At 37.4% G+C, this 16,547-nt stretch overlaps 1 protein-coding gene across 1 annotated transcript in view; it reads left to right on the top strand.

Moving 5' to 3' along the window:
- AGPS (alkylglycerone phosphate synthase) overlaps positions 1-11,933 on the top strand; it is a 146,307-nt gene extending 134,374 nt beyond the window's left edge. Inside the window, exon 22 of the mRNA XM_014525000.2 lies at positions 8,045-11,933. Coding sequence (XP_014380486.1) covers positions 8,045-8,166 — 122 coding nt within the window. The 3' untranslated portion in view covers positions 8,167-11,933. The remainder of the gene's footprint in view (positions 1-8,044) is intronic.
- The last annotated feature ends 4,614 nt before the right edge of the window (positions 11,934-16,547 follow it).

The following is a 16,547-nucleotide window of genomic DNA, read 5'->3' as shown; positions in this document are numbered from 1 at the left end:
GAAGGGGGATGAATATAGACATTGGATTTATGACACATTATAACCTGCCTGACATCTGACTCCCCAGGTTTCTCTCCACTATTCATCTCTCTCTCTCTCTCTCTCTCCTCCCCCCACATCCCTCCACCCCCCCCCCAGCACACACCAACTGCAGAAACTTCCTTAGCCTGATGAAGGGTTTTTGAACCCAAAAGCTTGCTTAATAATTGTTTTCCAACTATCAGATTCACCCAAAGAACCTTGTCTGTCCATTCTTGCTCTCATGCGTTTGTACACATGCTCACTCTACAATATACTGATTCATTCCACTTTAAAATTCATTTAGTCAATTTTTAAAGGTCCTGTCACTGCAGATTTTATTCATAAGAATAAGATGCACTTTTAATTTGACTGCCTTCTACAGAGGTATGAAGAGAAACTCTAGGCAATTGTAGTCATGGTACTACACAGCATTATACATTGTGAACTAGGCTTAATGCTGTCTTCAGTCATTTATACAATTAAAAAGTCCATTTGCATAAGTTACTTCCATTTATGCTGTTTTTCTGTTTTACACCTCTAAAACACTAGAAAATTGTCACTTGCACAGATCATATTTTGCACAAACATGCATTCTTGAATTGATGTACATTTTATTAAACGGTTTTTATTTTCCATATTTTTACTTGCATCTGTTGAGCAGGGATCATTTTAAAAAAAAAAACTGGTCCCCTTTAGAAAAATCTGCAGTTGCTCTTCTGGTGAAATGACATCGCCGCATGGTGGGATTTGGCTGAATGTAGAGGCAGATCAAGTGAGTTGGTTATGGTTCATGATGGCAGTTCTGGGCATGGCATAGAGGGAATGTAGCTCTGTCTGTCTGTGTATCTCATAAGTGTTTAGCTCAAAATGGGGTTGTAGCCGTGTTAGTCTAAGGACATAGGCAGACAAGGTTGTTTGGGTAGATGTGATATCTTTTTATTAGACCAACTAAATAGTTAGAAAAATTGTTCTTTGCAAGCTTTGGGGCACAAATACCCTTCTTCAGCCATAGGGAAAGTCCGTATCTCCCTTCTACCCCCACATCCAGCCTGTCTGTCACGTACTGACTCTTCAATTTACATCTGCACTGACTGCCTATCTTGCATGCATACCAGCCCAGCCTCTGGCTTCTTTACTATTCATTCCATCCAGGAAGAGCGCACACCAACTGCAGAGACTTCCTCAGCCTGACAAAGGGTTTTTAAACCCGAAAACTTGCTAAAAAAAATTTTCCAACTAATTAAGTTGGTCTAATAAAAGATATATTCACCAAAAGAACCTTGTTTGCCTGTTGGTGTTTGTGTTTTTCCTGGGTAGAATAGAAGCCAAAATGCAAATTGCAGGTCTGTGAAAATGCAAATGTATGGCAGTGAGGTTCAAAGGGAACAGAAAACAATGGGTGTGAAAGGTAGTTGAGATGTGGCGGGGCGGGGAAAGGGGAGAAGGTGATAAAATGTAGCTGGTAAAATGCAGAAAGGCTGTCTGGGGTTATCAGATTTCAGGCAGGTTATATAATGTGCCATAAATCCAATGTCTGAAAAAGTGTTTTGTAAATTCCCTTTGAGGATTAGAACTGAAAGATTGGAGAGAGAGTGGGTATCTTATGAAAAGTATGCATCTAAAGCTAACTTAGGTATTTTTGTCTTTGATAGATTTTCGGTATGCATGTTTTCTGGTACACTGTTGTTTGGTTTCTTCTACATATTTTCTATCGGCGTTTAGTGCACTGGGTGAGAGAGACTGCTTTTCTGGAGGTGTAAGTGTAAGATCCAGGAATGGGGATGGTTGTGTTGTGGGGTATAGTATTGTGAGGGTATTGGAGAGGTGGTGGCAGGTTTTTTACATTTTTTTTGTCTCATCATGGTCTGGATCCACTCAGTGTGCTTTGTGCCATAGGAAGTTTGCTTCTGATGATGAGGTTGGCAAGGTTCGGTGCTTGTTTAAAGGTTAAGATGGGTGGTTCTGGAAAGAGCTCTTTAAGAGTTGAATCTTCTTCTAGTATGGGTTGTAACTGTTAGAGGATTTTCCATATAGGTTCCAGAGAAGGATGGTATGTTGTGTGCCTATCCTCTGCCTGATCACTGTTCTCATATGCCATATTCTTCTATAATCTTTCATTTCTTTTATATAGTGTTTTTTAGGGCAAGATTTGCCTTCCTCTGCTTTTTCAAAACAGTTTTCCAATATAAATGAGGACTTGCTTGGACTCTGAATTCTGAAGTGCTCCTTTGAGTTGTTTGAATGGCAAATACAAAACTGCCAGATACAGGATACCAATACATATTTGCTACATATTGGATTTATCTATCCCTGCACTTTAATGCGCAATAGATTATTTTACTGCGCATTAATAGTCTGCTGGAGTGTGGTAATTGCTGCACTCCGGCAGACTCCAGCATCATGTGTATCAATGTCCTTGCACTGAAAATAATGGCAGGGGGCGCTTTAAAGCTTGTTTGACAAGCTTTAGTTAAAGTATCCCCACTGCCATTTTTCAGGCCGGAGACACTGATACACATGACTCAGAGCCACTCTAATTAAAGCACCTCCTGGAGCATGTGTATAAATGCTGAAAGGTACTGAATTTAATGCATGCTAGAAAAGTTGCATTAATGCACATATAGATGTACCTACTGTAGCACAACTGACACAAATTCCAAAGCAGGTATTCTTCAGTCTCACAGAATTGGATTTGACTTTTTCCATAATACGTTACTGGAACTAATGAGACAACCTTTTTTTATGAAACTTCTAGGTCAGTGGGGAAAGATTCTTCCAGTAAGATTAGCAGTTAAGTTACTGTAGAGACAGCATCCAGCTCTTACTAAAAGTGATAGCTGGGTAAAGTCTTGTCTTTTCTAGGCCACATGCTGTTATCAGCCCCTTTTGAGAGGGTAGTAGACATACTGTGGGCCTGTTATGGGCTGTGGGGGCTGGGCCATGGGGGTGAAGATTCAGGTAAACCTACATTAGATGCATCTAGAACCCCAGCTTGCCTTGAATCCATTCTGCCCAAACTGCATTATGCAAGACACCTACAGTGCAGGTTGGCCCATGTCTGCCTTTTTTGGATGCAGTCCTATTAGGTTGACCCTCAATTACAAATTTTGCCCAGTGCCCACAAATGCTCCTTCTTGTAGTCACATTCTCCCTCTCATCATATCCTTGAGCATATTTCCTCAAGGATGAGCCAGGAAAGCACTTTGTTGTCTCACTTTTCCTCCTCCTCTTACCTAAGCAGCAGGGATGTTGCTTGGGTAACACAGTCCCCTTCTGATGAAAGCAGCATGCAGTGAAAACTGCAGTCAGGTCTTTGTCAGGCAGAAGAGCATCTTTGGTGCCTACATGAAGCAAAATAGCAGTTTCAGGCCAAAACATGGATTTTGATTGCAACTAGACAAAAAATGCCTGATTCCATGAAATTCTGTTTTTGTTGCATTTTCAAAGTATATCTGATGCTGTATACCCAGCCTTGCACAGTTGATGCTTTAGTGTTTGGAAGCACCAGCAATTTTACATAGTCTGTGCTACACAAATGTTTTCAGGAAAGGGAAAAACACAACTGATTCAACACTAGTTTTATACTTAAGAACTGAAATGCTGTTGCCACAAGTCAGATGGCTTGACACTTGATTCAAAGCCTCTATTCTGCATCTTCCAGCTTACACCAGTATGCTGGTCTTTGCCATGCTGCTGTATTAGTACAGTATAAATTACTAACCCCAATGCATGCAATACCTGGGTTTTACGTGGGTCTCTAGCCCAGTATTGACCAGGCTCAATCCTCAGTTAAAATTTAAGGTCCAGCAAAGCCAAATGTAGTGGAAAATTTGGTTGGTAAAATATAAAAATCTACTCTTCTGGACAAACACTTAAGATGCTACTTTTCTTTGTGCTTTTATTGTTTAGCAACACTAGTTTTAACATTCAGAATATATTAAGTGCCAACTCAAAAGTTGTCCATGAATTCTTCAACCTGCTGTCCTGTACCTTGGTATCTTTTACATCCTCAGACATGGCTGCTAACAGAAGTTCTTCAGAACACATTTAATTAAAAAAATTATAGGTACCTACAAGGAGAGGTTAGTCAGAGGTCCTGACCAAAGAGGGTCTTGCATTACAATCTAAAGTTTGCCAGAACTTTAGGTTTGGTTTATCAGACAACAGGACTCTGAGAATGAGATTGTATTGAGAATGTTACCAGTCTACCTTGGAGTGCTGCCTGTAGGCACAGCTTCCTTAATAATACAGTTAAAGGTTCCTGGGCTCTTACAGACCATTGAATTCCTCTTCTGAACAGAAAAGCACAGATCGTAAGGTGCAGAAATGAACAGTATTCTGCATTAACTGAAGGTACTCTTCAGTAATTGCTCCAAGTAGAGCACATGGCAATCATAGGGCTTGATTACTACAGAGACTGGATTACTGTGGTAAAATCCATCTCAAAGGAACAGTAACAACTGGAAGAGAAACAGCTTGCTAAAAAGGTTGCCTGAGGCTCCAGGAACAGCATTGGATTCACTGATAGGGAGCATGTGAATCGCTGCCAAATGTTCAACATGTACTTCGGCTGATGTATGCACATCCCCCAGTGCAAGGACAAATGGTGCAACAAATGATCTCATGCAGTGAATGCCCCTGAAATTTTCCTCACTGTGGACAAGATCTTAATGTTAGACTTTTTATTTGCAGTTAATGCACAAAAGATTTAGAATACCTCTATGCACCTCTACCTATATCTCACTTAAGAGAAGTTAGAGGATGATGATGATAACTCATTTTTATTAAGGAATATTTTGATTTTTCACTGATTTCAGCTGAAATAGGATGCTGTATCAGTACATTAGGCATTCATCAGCAGGACAGGTAGATACTGAAGTGCACTGTATTTTAGTTATATTGGCTAGGGGAGAATCCTGTGGTACTGAATTTTGTGTATGTATATGGTTCATGGACCTCAGCCACACTTCTGGGGAAACGTGTTACAAAAATTGCCTACAAATGTGTAGGCCTAGAGAAACTGCGTGGCTATTGCAGCTCATTGATAAGACATCTATATAATATTTGTTGAATTTGCCCTGCTCAGTCTGCCACTACTTCTTGTTTCTTGTAATAATTATGGAAATGTAGTAGGTGGCTTTCATTACTTATTTATGCAGCTGCATAATCAATTATAAGCACAGTTTGGGGAGTGGGCTTTTTTCATTTATCTTAATTTTAAAATCAGCCCTATGACCTTCATCTTAGACCACTAGTCTGAAAGCCTTAAAAGAATGTAGCATCATGGTGATGCCACATGCCATGTGAATAGAGTTTTGTCTAATAGGATTAAAGGGAAGGGAGGGCAGGACTAAGGAAGGGTTATGATGATGAGATTTTGATAAATATTCAAACTCTTTATGCAGCATAAGATATGTACATTACTTCTTGCATACAGGTTCATGTATTGTATGTAAGTGGTTTTTCAATGTAACCCTTTAAATACAGAAGCTTAAAATTATTTACACTTTCCTTTGTTATAGTCCTTACTAGATTAGGTTCAAAGATCTAAGTTCTGTTTTGGAAGCAAAGGCTTCCTTCAGCTTCAAGTTTTCCCCTAGTCATTTTTACAACCGTCTCCAAGTTATTCTTGTAAGTAAGAAGCTAAATTACTTGTGTTCAGTATAAACATTTATTCCTTTTAAGCAATGTTGTTCCTTTTTTCCCATCCTTAAAAGCATGGGCATGTATGTCTATGCTTTGTAGACCCTAAAATGTTTGAAGTGCAAGCTCTTTTACATGGACTAGGTTAACTTATTTTCTGATGTGATAGAATATTATGTACAGAGAATGAATGAAATAGCTAAGGTGGAAATAAACCTTGAGTAAGATTCTAGAGGAGAAATGCTTTTTGTGTATGATAGCAAAGCTCTATACTCAAGCCTGATTGTTAGCCTTTTTCTCGACTTCTTTGCCTTTGTAATTGTATGAGAGATGCAGCTATAGGGAACAGTTTAAATTCCCTAGTAATGCTTCTTTAACGTCTTAGTTTTTAACCCCTTGATACCTCAAGTTGTAATAGCTGACAAGCCTATGTAAAGTCATTAAAGTGGGCAGCAGGAGCTCACAACCTATTGCCACCAAGGGGTTAAAATCATATCAACTATGTTCATGAAGGACCACTAATATCTGCTGTACAGCTTTTTTACTTTCCAGTTCACTAATCAAATGTATGTTAGATTTATTATTGTAAAAGTATAAACCATAGAAAATTTGACAAGATAGATGTGTAAATTATCACTTTGACAGAACTAATGATGCACTCCAAGCACCTTCTGTTTTCCTGCTCTTGGTGAGCAACTTCATTAAATATGCAATGGCTGTTTGGTGGCTGCTCAGACAGTAGTTCGGTTCCTCATGGAATTGCATTATTACTGGAGGTGTTAGAAGAGGCAGGCATGCTAGCTGTTGGGCATCCTGCTGTGGTTCTAATGTGCTCCATCTTGTTGGAACAGTTGTTTGCAGTCTTTTCATGACAATTACATCCGTAACCACAGGACACGTTCACTGAAACTACATTACAGATAACGTTTGAGAATGTCAGTGACTGCTCTTCAACTCCTAGTTTGTAACAGCTAGTGTGGGTGGCATGAAGTGTTGGTCAAGCCATATACACAGTCATTATAATTTAGTTAACTAAACTTAAATATCTAGGAGACAGTGAAATTGTAATGACAGTTTATTTAGAGAGGGGGATTTCTTATCACTATAAAGTAAGATTGACAGATGTTTCTGCATCATATGAATACTTAATAATTGTACTATTAATTGGAATATTTGCTTATTATTTATATACCAGTATAAACAGTGCATTTGACAATATTTCAGGTTTGGTTTGGGTTTTTTTTTGGGGGGGGAAGGTTGCATTATTATACATTGTATTTTTTTTTTTTCAGTCACTGTTGTGTCTAGCTTCTATTCCTTAAGGTATAAACAAAAATATTCTGTTCCCCAGTGGTGTCCCCATCATTTATTATTCTGATGACAGTTTGATGGTTACCCTGAGAATGGGACACAAATGTCTTGAATTTAGTTTCAAATACTCCTTAACGGTTTTCGAGACAGATGTTATAGTATATCAGCACATATTGACAAATGGATTGTGTCTTAGGCTGACATGTTAAATACTACACTGTCTTGAATGAAATAATGTCCCTTATTTTGAATGACCTGTTAAATCAGGGTTGATGAGTTAGTTAATTAATAAATGAATATTCCTTTAACTTGGTCATTTAAGTTAACCATTATTAGGACTTGTTTGTGTAATAAAAGTTATAAATTACTAAACTTTTCTCCAATAAATGTAAATGTAACTGTATCTTGTATGGAACTGATTCCATAAATATCCATTTTAATCTGAAACCTAGACTTCTTTATGCTCTTCTATGCAACTATCAAATGTATTTAATACTTGTAAAATTTTTCTAAACTGAGACAGTGTTTTAGGTAAATAAAATTGAATTTTTACCCTCTCATTTTTTAAACTTCAGTTTAGAAAGTGGTGTTGACACTAGATATTTGGTTAATTCTGTTTAAAACAAAAGTTTTTAAGGTCACTTGTTTGCTTGGTAGCTTTATGCAGGGAAAATTATTTTTAAACTAAGCAGAACATTTTTATGTGCTTTTTACTTTTAATCATTTCCTCTCAACACTTTTTAAAATTCCCCATTAGTGAGGTTCTGGGGACTTTTTAAAATTTATATAATTACTATTTGTAATATGACACACATCTCAACCTAGCTTCATCTAAATTTCATAGTTTGCAAAGAAAGTAGACAGCATGGAACACAGGCTTCCTCTGGGAGTACATTGAGCTTAATGAGCTTGATAGTCTGGTGGGCTCAATAAATCAAATAAAGCAAAACATTTCTCATTTTTGAATAAAAGCATTTATCACACAGTGTTTATTCATTCATGGTCACAAGATTGATTGGCTCCTAGTATCATACCATATATTGAAATGTTTTGTTTTTTGTTTTTCCAGTGGGGAAATTGCGGAAACAGTGGATGAAGGAGACTATCTCTGATGTTGGATTGGGAATGCTTAGGTCTGTCAAAGAATACGTGGACCCTAATAATATCTTTGGAAACAGAAACCTTTTATAAAACCACTTAAGGTCTGATGTACTAAATTTAAAAATGACTGTCAAAATTCCTTTTAAACATTTTCATTGTATTGGTATCCCAGTAATCAAATATAACATGGACTAAACTATAAAAGCTAGTATTTTTCTTACTTTTATTTTCCTCCAGTAAAATGTAAATGTTCATTGTTTAATGTTTACAGATTTACTTATGCTCCTAAACCTCTCAACAGGCATCCAAACAGAGTTGTATCAAGGTATTTTATCAGCCTGGAAATGCAGATTTGGCATTTCAGGTTGGGTTAGGCAGCACAGCTGATGATCGTAGTTTCCATGTTGGATACAGCCAGCTGTTTTTTTTACTAAGCCATTCCCTACAAGGCGAACAAAGACTGACACCAGTGGTTTCTACAGAAGCAGCTGCTCACCCAGCCTCTTCCTAGAGGAAAGCTGCTAGGAAACAGATGAGAGGTGGATTACATCAAGGAATGCTTCTGTGTGCTGAAAGGTTAAGTGTGTAGCAGATCCAGAAATGTGTAAAAGAATAAACGCAGGCTTTGTTTAGAAGATTAGCATGCTTCTATAGAATATGTGGCTTGCCAGTCTCCTGTTCAGCATCAATGAAAACTATGAAATCTTTGAGAACTCTTCTTGTTGTCTGAGTTTTATATTTGTATTGCTGGGATAATCTTTAATATATCCTAGATAGTTATAAGTTTTGTACAGAACAGCAGACATTTTTCACTGTATGTTACAAACAGGTTTGTTTATATAAATTTGCCTTCATCACTGCAATCCTAATGTGTCTGGTTTCACTTCCTTATTTTTGCAGAGATGTGGAACAAACCCTTTTCCAATAGAAAACATGTTTTGGTTATTTTAAAATAAAAGTTTTCCCAGCACCATGTCATTTGAAGTGGTCTCAACAGTTTTATTAGAGTAAAATGGAAGATATACTGTTATCTTAAAATGAAGTTTCCAGTTTTAATATTCTGTAACCTCTTATGGCCTTTTTGAATTATTGGTTTACTTGATGAGTAACTACAGATATAATCAGCGTAATCAACATGCACAACTTTTCTTAATCAGTCAGTGCAACTATCAGTCACTAAACATTTTTACATTGAAACCTAGATCTTGAAATTAGCAAAATGAAAACTTAAACTATTTGCTGTCAATATTCAAGACTCATGTTTTAAGTGCATTCTTTTCTTAAACTTGCCAAGTTTTTGATATCTAAAAGACAGTATAGAATCGTGTAGTAATATAAAATACCATTTTTTTTTTTTTCCTTTTAAGAGGACATACTGTCTCTTTAGTTAACTAACTTTACAACTCTGAGCAATTTGGACTCCTTTTTATATCTGTAATAATAAACTAAGGAAAGTTTAAAACTGTTTCAAAATACCATCTAATTATCTGTCAAATTTTAGTAACAAAACATTGAAGATTATAATCTATATGATTAAAAAATATAGTGTTGAACCAAAAAGTTGATACTGTTTTAAAACTGATTTAGGCTATCTAATTAAAAATAACCTAAAAGATCATGAATACTCAACAGCACTTTAAACTGTATGAACTCAAGATTATACCAAATTAAAACAACACAAATATGTCCATAGGTCATGAAATGGGAAGTAATGATATTTTAATGCAGCTAGAGGATCTTTTTTTTAATGGACTTTGTTTCATGTAATTTATGTAGAGGAAAAAAAAGTGAACCTAGTCTCCTGAATCTTATTTTTAAAGTTTTGGCCCATGGAGTTCATATTTCAGCAATACTCAAATTTGTATTCGGTTCTAGGAAATTCTGATTTTCAGCACTGTATGTGGCTAAGTGTTCCTTATCCAATATCTATACCAGGTACTTGTCAACAAAGTGAATTTGTAGAGCAGTGGTTTTCAACCTGTGGTCTGTGGACCCCTGGGGGTACACAGACTGTCAAAGGGGTCTGTGAGAGATGACTATGATCAATTAAAAGTATGTGAATACTCATACTTACAAAGGGGTCTGCATCTCCATTTGAAATTTTTTAGGAGTCTGTAACTGAAAAACGGTTAAAAACCACTGCTGTAGAAGGGTGTGTGGGTGTGTCTGTGCGTGTGTATTTAATGCAGAAGGTTTCTCAACTTCGCATGCTATACCAATGGTGATTACATGCTGGCAGCCAGAATCCTGCTGACTGTTAGTGTCACTCTGAAACGCGTTAAAAGTCAGTAATATGAAAGGGGTTTTTTTCTTATGTGCCTGAATATAAGCATAGCATGCCTAGCTATGAAGAATCATAACTCTGAAGGAATGTGTGCAGATAGTTGAAAAATTGCTTCTTGTATGTGGTATGTGACAGCACATGCAGGATTAAAGCAACAAAGATTTGGCTTCCTCATGGTCATTTTGAGCTCAATATGAGCTAGTGTACTCTTTTTTCCCCAAAAAACCTTTTGGCTCATTTTGAATGAAAGTACTACTGTTTTCCCTCCGAGAGCTACTTTTCTAACCCATGTTGCCCATCTTTTCTAATGTTGATAAGTTACACAGATAATTTTTTTTCAATGTGGCTGCCAAGAAATAAAACCAAGTGACTTGGAAAGTGGATGTTATGAAGTAAAAGCTCACAAACCACGCAAGTTGGTTATGTCTGATTTAATACGATGAAATAACAAAGGCTCTGGTGTGCAAATATAGCAATGGATAGGCCTGAGAAGGACAAAATAGAACTTTAATGTGAGCACTTAATAATAACTACCCCTTGGTACAACTATATTTTACTTTCTTCTCTCTGATTTTTCTTTCTTCTAAATGGTTTCTTATGAGTTATTCAAAGCTTAATAAACCCTGGCACCTCTAAAGAATACATGACCTGCGTAATAGCTCAAAAGGTGAGAGAATGAGCTAAATTCTTACCTTTGATCTTGTATTTAGTACACCTACAGGAAACGATTACATAAGGGATGAATTCCCCTCTCAAAACAAACCTTTTATTTGTTCCCTATATTTAATACTAAAATAAGTTCTGACATGCTTCCCTCTTCTCTCTGCTTTTTTCACATAGGCTTTATTTGTTATAGTCACAGTCTATTCAGAGGTTGAGCTTGGTCTATAAAGATCAGGTGTCTGTCTTGGAAGGGGCATATTAATTGGCTTTTCATTTTGTGGAGTACTATGGCCATATTTTGGTTCAATACAAGAGGTTTTAACTAACTTTGTTATTACTTGCATTTTTAAATGAATAAAAAGCTGCTATTTTTCTTCTGCTTTTCAGTACGCTTTCAAGGCTAGAGAATAAGGATGTTGACTGTTACACCTATTTAATTAAAAAATTTTGTTTGCTCTTGCAAAAACTTGGGTGGAATGTCATTACACAGAACTTTTTAGGAAGTAACACAAAGGTTTACAACTTGAGAAGCCAGAAGAAACAGCAGTTCTTTGTGGCTTTGTCTATACTGTGGATATTACTGCTAAGGATAGGTTGCATATAGAGATGTCACCTTTCTCTTAAAACTATGAACAGAGACCAAGCTAAATGGTTCATCCGTACAAATATTTATTAACTGAAACCAACTTAACAAAAGAGGCAGGGATGCATTAGCACTGAATTCCAGAAAATGTAAGCTGTTTTTCTCGGTCTTGGAAATTTGTAACTATATCAAGGTTGTAATTCAACTTTCTGCTAATTAAGCCAAATGGTGTTTGTCATTTAGTGTGAGATTAACTGTAAAATTGAACTGCAGTTGTAACGTTAAGAGATTATAGAAACTTATATTAATAATAAAAAGAAAATGGGCCTAAACAATCCTGTGTTTTCTTTCTCTTAAGTGATCATACATAATATTTTTTCCTCACATTTGTCCTTTTTGATTGCCTTAAATTGACCCCCCCCCGCCCCCTGTAACAGTTATGTCAACAGGTAAGCATTCATAGAGAATGAACTCAAAATATCATGTTTCTAATGCAAAATCATAAAAATAAAGGAAATACAGTAATGAAGGCTTTGTACCAGTATGCTGTATTTCAAATAAAGTAGAAAAACATCTGTAATCACAGTATTCTGTGAAGATAAGAGCTAGTTGTTGCATTGCTTTCAGAAAGCAACTTTTATGTTTTCATTGCCCTCTGCTGGACGAAAGAGAATCACTTTATTGGCTATAATAATAGTCTTGTGAAAGGTCTTGTCAGAAGATACAGTGCATAGTAATTTCACTCTACTTTTCTCTCACGCACTATTTCTTATCACTCCAAAATGCTACTTTTGTAGTAAGTTAGTTTTATTGTCCTTGTTACTATGTGGAAATTTGTTAGACGGAGCCATCAGCAGATTTGAGACTATTTGAAGGCTTTATACATGCAGTCTTCAATCGTGTATACATTTGAACAAAAGGTGCATTTTTCTTAAGCATTCTGTATTATTAAATCGTTCAAATTTGCTTGAAGGATATTTTAAGAGATTTACAGTAATGTAATTGTGATTTTTTTGTGTGGGTTTTTTTGGTTAAGCTTTTTAAACTGCAAAATATGTAGGTGGGGAGAGAAAAGACTTACTAAATTGTATAATTTAGTTTGTTAAAACTTTTGTAAACATTGTAAAGTTTTAATTTGGAAAAATGAGTTGTCCTTCACATTGCCTCTCGAGAAAGGGAACTGCATCTACCAATTAAGTATATCATTTATCTCCTAAATAACTTAGATCCAAGTGTTTTTAATTGGGTTTAAGTCTAAACACACAATACAATGAAAATACTTTGTACTTTTCCTAGGACCTGGTCCAATTCGCATCAAATCCAACCTATATAATTTGGCTTTTTAAATTAACATATACACTCTATAGAAATAGTCTGTATGGTTGCTGGATGAATATACTAAACAGGTTCAAGATAGCTCTTATATCCAGGCTAGGTACAGATAGTCAAAAAGGCCAAGTCAGAATCGATCTAAGTTATGTAGTGTTCTGTGAGCAGCATAATGTAGATTGGTAGTGAACAGAACATATTCAACCTTTGCTGGGGGGTTGGGGAGAGCAGATATTACACCAAGTTCTGCCATTTTTAAACCAGCATGTGTGCGCCAAACTTTGGTTATGGGTATAGACCAGTTTTGTGTGCCAAACTTCTGTTCTGTTACAGATATAAACCAGTTTTTGATCACTTGTACCAGTAAAAGTGTAATACCTGTGCTTGGCCCCCGTGTCTGTCACATGCCACACAGGTTCCTGGTTAATAGAATTTCTGCCCATATTTTACAGCCCTATATTGGTTCCCATCAGGTTCCAGGTTTTCTATAAAACTGTGCTTGGTTTAAAGAGAATGAATGGCCATTCATTCTGATCTGTCTTATCCCAAGCCTTTTACTGAGATCAGGCAGATCATTGGCAAAAATGGTTAGAATTCTGTTTCATTGTAAAGTGTAAGTTGACTCTTGTATTTCCGATCCAAACAATTAATTAGAAAAGTAATGATAAATTAACAAATCTGCTCTGTTTTTTAACTTTCAAAGGAATATATTTTAAGTCTTGCAATAATCATGAATATTTTAACTGTTTCTTGCACCTTGGCAGTTCAGTTTTACATAGCCTAACATTGGGCTGGCTGCTCTTAAGAGCAAATTATGAAGGGATAGGAATTCCAGGAACTGGGGGACCACTGCCATATGTCTGAGTGCTTTTGGAAAGTGGACAGTCCATTAACCTCTTAAATCAGTGGTCTCCAACTTTTTGAAGTAGGAGATCACTTTTGGCATTTAAAAGCAACCCAAGATGTACTGTGTGCCACCACCACCCCACCCTCTCCCCCGCCCAGCAGGTAAGTCTGTGGGGAGGAAAGGGGTGCAGATTGAGGCAGAGGGAGAGAAAATTATTTGGCGGTGCACCTCCCCAGCAGCTAAGTCCCACCCGGCCAGGGCCCCACTCAGTTTACCTCTGCTTCTGCTCTGCGGCCTTGATCTAGCTCCCGCCCTTCCCTCCCCCATAGACTGACCTGCTGGGCTGGGAGTCCACTGGTTGGTGACCAGTGTCTTAAATGATTCTCTCTGGATAGTGATGGTTTAAGAATATTGTTGAATGCTGGCTAAAGAGTAGTGGCAATGTAAACTAAACAGTAATGGTAATGTTGATTTAAAGTGGATTCACTTAGCCCCCCCCCCCCCCCCGCTCCCATTAAATGTTGAAAAAAATGTAAAAGCTCTGTGTGCACACTCACAGTCCTGCTCACCTATTGCTGTCCAGCTATTCATCAATCCTGAATAGATGAAATCCTGAGGATACGGGGGTAACGAGAAGGGGCAAATACAGCAATTGACCTTTTATTCCTTTACCCAATGGCAGTAGCCTTCAGCATTTCCTGATTCAAGTCTATTAGTGCTGCTGGCCAGGAAATTCTTACTGTTCAGAGGCAAAGGGTTATTAACTGTTTTGAAATATCAAATGACTTGTGTTTGCCCAGCAAATGCACAGCAGCTGGATAAATAAATGTAGAGATGAGGGAATAAAAACTTTGCATTTACAGAATCTGTCTAATGCTAAGGGCTTAAATGTAGTGAATGATTATATGAAAAATGAAAAAGGGGAAAAAAAAAAAAAAGGTTTTAGAACGCTAGCTGTTGTCAAGCCTTGGCCAAGGCACTTTCACCTTGTTCAATGTACAAAACAAGAGAAAAACTAGACTTGGTTATTCCTAGACCTGGTTCAGATGCTTTTTTTTTTTAATTTTTTTTTTTTTAAGAGCGAACAAGAGTAAACTAAGGGTTTTTTTGCTCAGTTGTCTTTTTGAGTAAGGAAATTGACTCTATTAACATAGGGGCAGTGTTAGAACCTGCTTATGCTACTGCTTTTTAAGCATGTTATAACAGATTCCCTTGTTTGGTTATAATGATGATGAGGCGTCAGTTGCTTCAGGTCATGCACTGGTGCTTCAGCACACACCTGCATGAAAGCATAGTAGAAAACTAGTGGTGGGGTCCCAGTTACATGTCTAGCAGTGCATAAAGGGACTATAGTCAGACAACCTAACTTACAAAAAGGTGCAAGGGAAGAATAGGAACTTTCAGGGAGAAGCATGGGTTGTGGGTGAGAGGAGGAGGAATTGAAGTAGGCACCAGGAAGTTGATATGTGTTCAAATGGCTAGGATGATAACTATTGAGACACCATGGGCTTTCCAAGCATGGAGGTCTTTCACGTTAACCAGAATGTGGTGAAGGAAAGATTTGATTATTATAGCCTGAGAAGATGAGGTAAAGGGAGGGGCAGTGTTTGTAGTGTCTATAAGTTACTGAAGAAAAGGGATCAGGCTTTAGAGCTAGGGACAGAAATTACACACAAACCAGTATATAAGTGATCAGAAACTAGTTCAAATCTCTAACACAGCTGAAGTTCAGTTGTGCACATAAACCACTTTCAAAATGGCTCAAACCAGTTTAAGATAACCTGGATGGATGTAGTGTCAGGCTTAATTTGTTTAGGTTAAATTGGTTTATTGAACTTCTGTCCCAGATCCCCTTCAGATTTAAGTTAACTCTCAGTCCCTGAGCATCCCAAGATGCTTTGCACCTTCTCTACAAACCATGCCACCTTGCAGAGTAGGCAGGCTAGCCTGGTCTGCTCCAGCCAAGCAGGGAGGCATGCTCTAGCACTCACTGGCTTCTGACCTGAGTTACTACAGACATATGACTGCATTTCTGGAATCAAAAGTGAATGTCTGTTCACTTGCTTATTGGTTCAATCTATGCAGCTTAGACTAACCTGCGAAGATTGAACCAATTCAGCCTCAGGCTTTTTGACTGTCTGTACTTGACCTAGAAGACGGATTGAACTGCACGTGACACCAGGATTAGGAATGCAAGATAAGCCACTAGCTTGTGGCATTTGGATTCTAGACCCTCTGCATGTAAAGTAAGTGTGCTCTATATATAGTCTAACAAAATCTTCTTTCCTATACTTTTGCCTGCTCATCACACAAATTAGTAACAAGGCAATGCCCAGGAAACCAAGGGGTTTGTTAGCTAGAGAGGCAGAGCAAAACCAGTTAAGCCAGTAGTATCTCATGCCTTTGCTATTCTGGCTAAATTACACTAAAATCAACAGTAGCTCACAATAGCCAGGAACTTGACTGATACGGAGAAATAATTGATTTTAGGATGGCAATAAACCTGCTGCCTTAGTTTAACTTTAAGAGTTATTTTAAATCACATAAAAAGGAAATCTGTGTCTCTTCAATGGTAGAACTATATTTGGTAGAATGATATTCTGCTTTATGCACATGGTGAAAAAGATTCCTCTGATTTCCGTTCCCCCCCCCCCCCCCTTTCAGTGCATTTTGGAAGGATTGGCCACACATCTGGGTTTTAGCTGTCACCATTCAGGTGTTTACTGCTGAATACATTATTCACTGGTCCTCTGAACCATTCCACA

This window comes from Alligator sinensis, unplaced genomic scaffold, assembly GCF_000455745.1.
Source record: "Alligator sinensis unplaced genomic scaffold, ASM45574v1 scaffold173_2, whole genome shotgun sequence".
Taxonomy (NCBI): Eukaryota; Metazoa; Chordata; order Crocodylia; family Alligatoridae; genus Alligator; species Alligator sinensis.
Note: the sequence above shows the minus strand (reverse complement) of the source record. Positions and strands in the feature narration are given on the sequence as shown.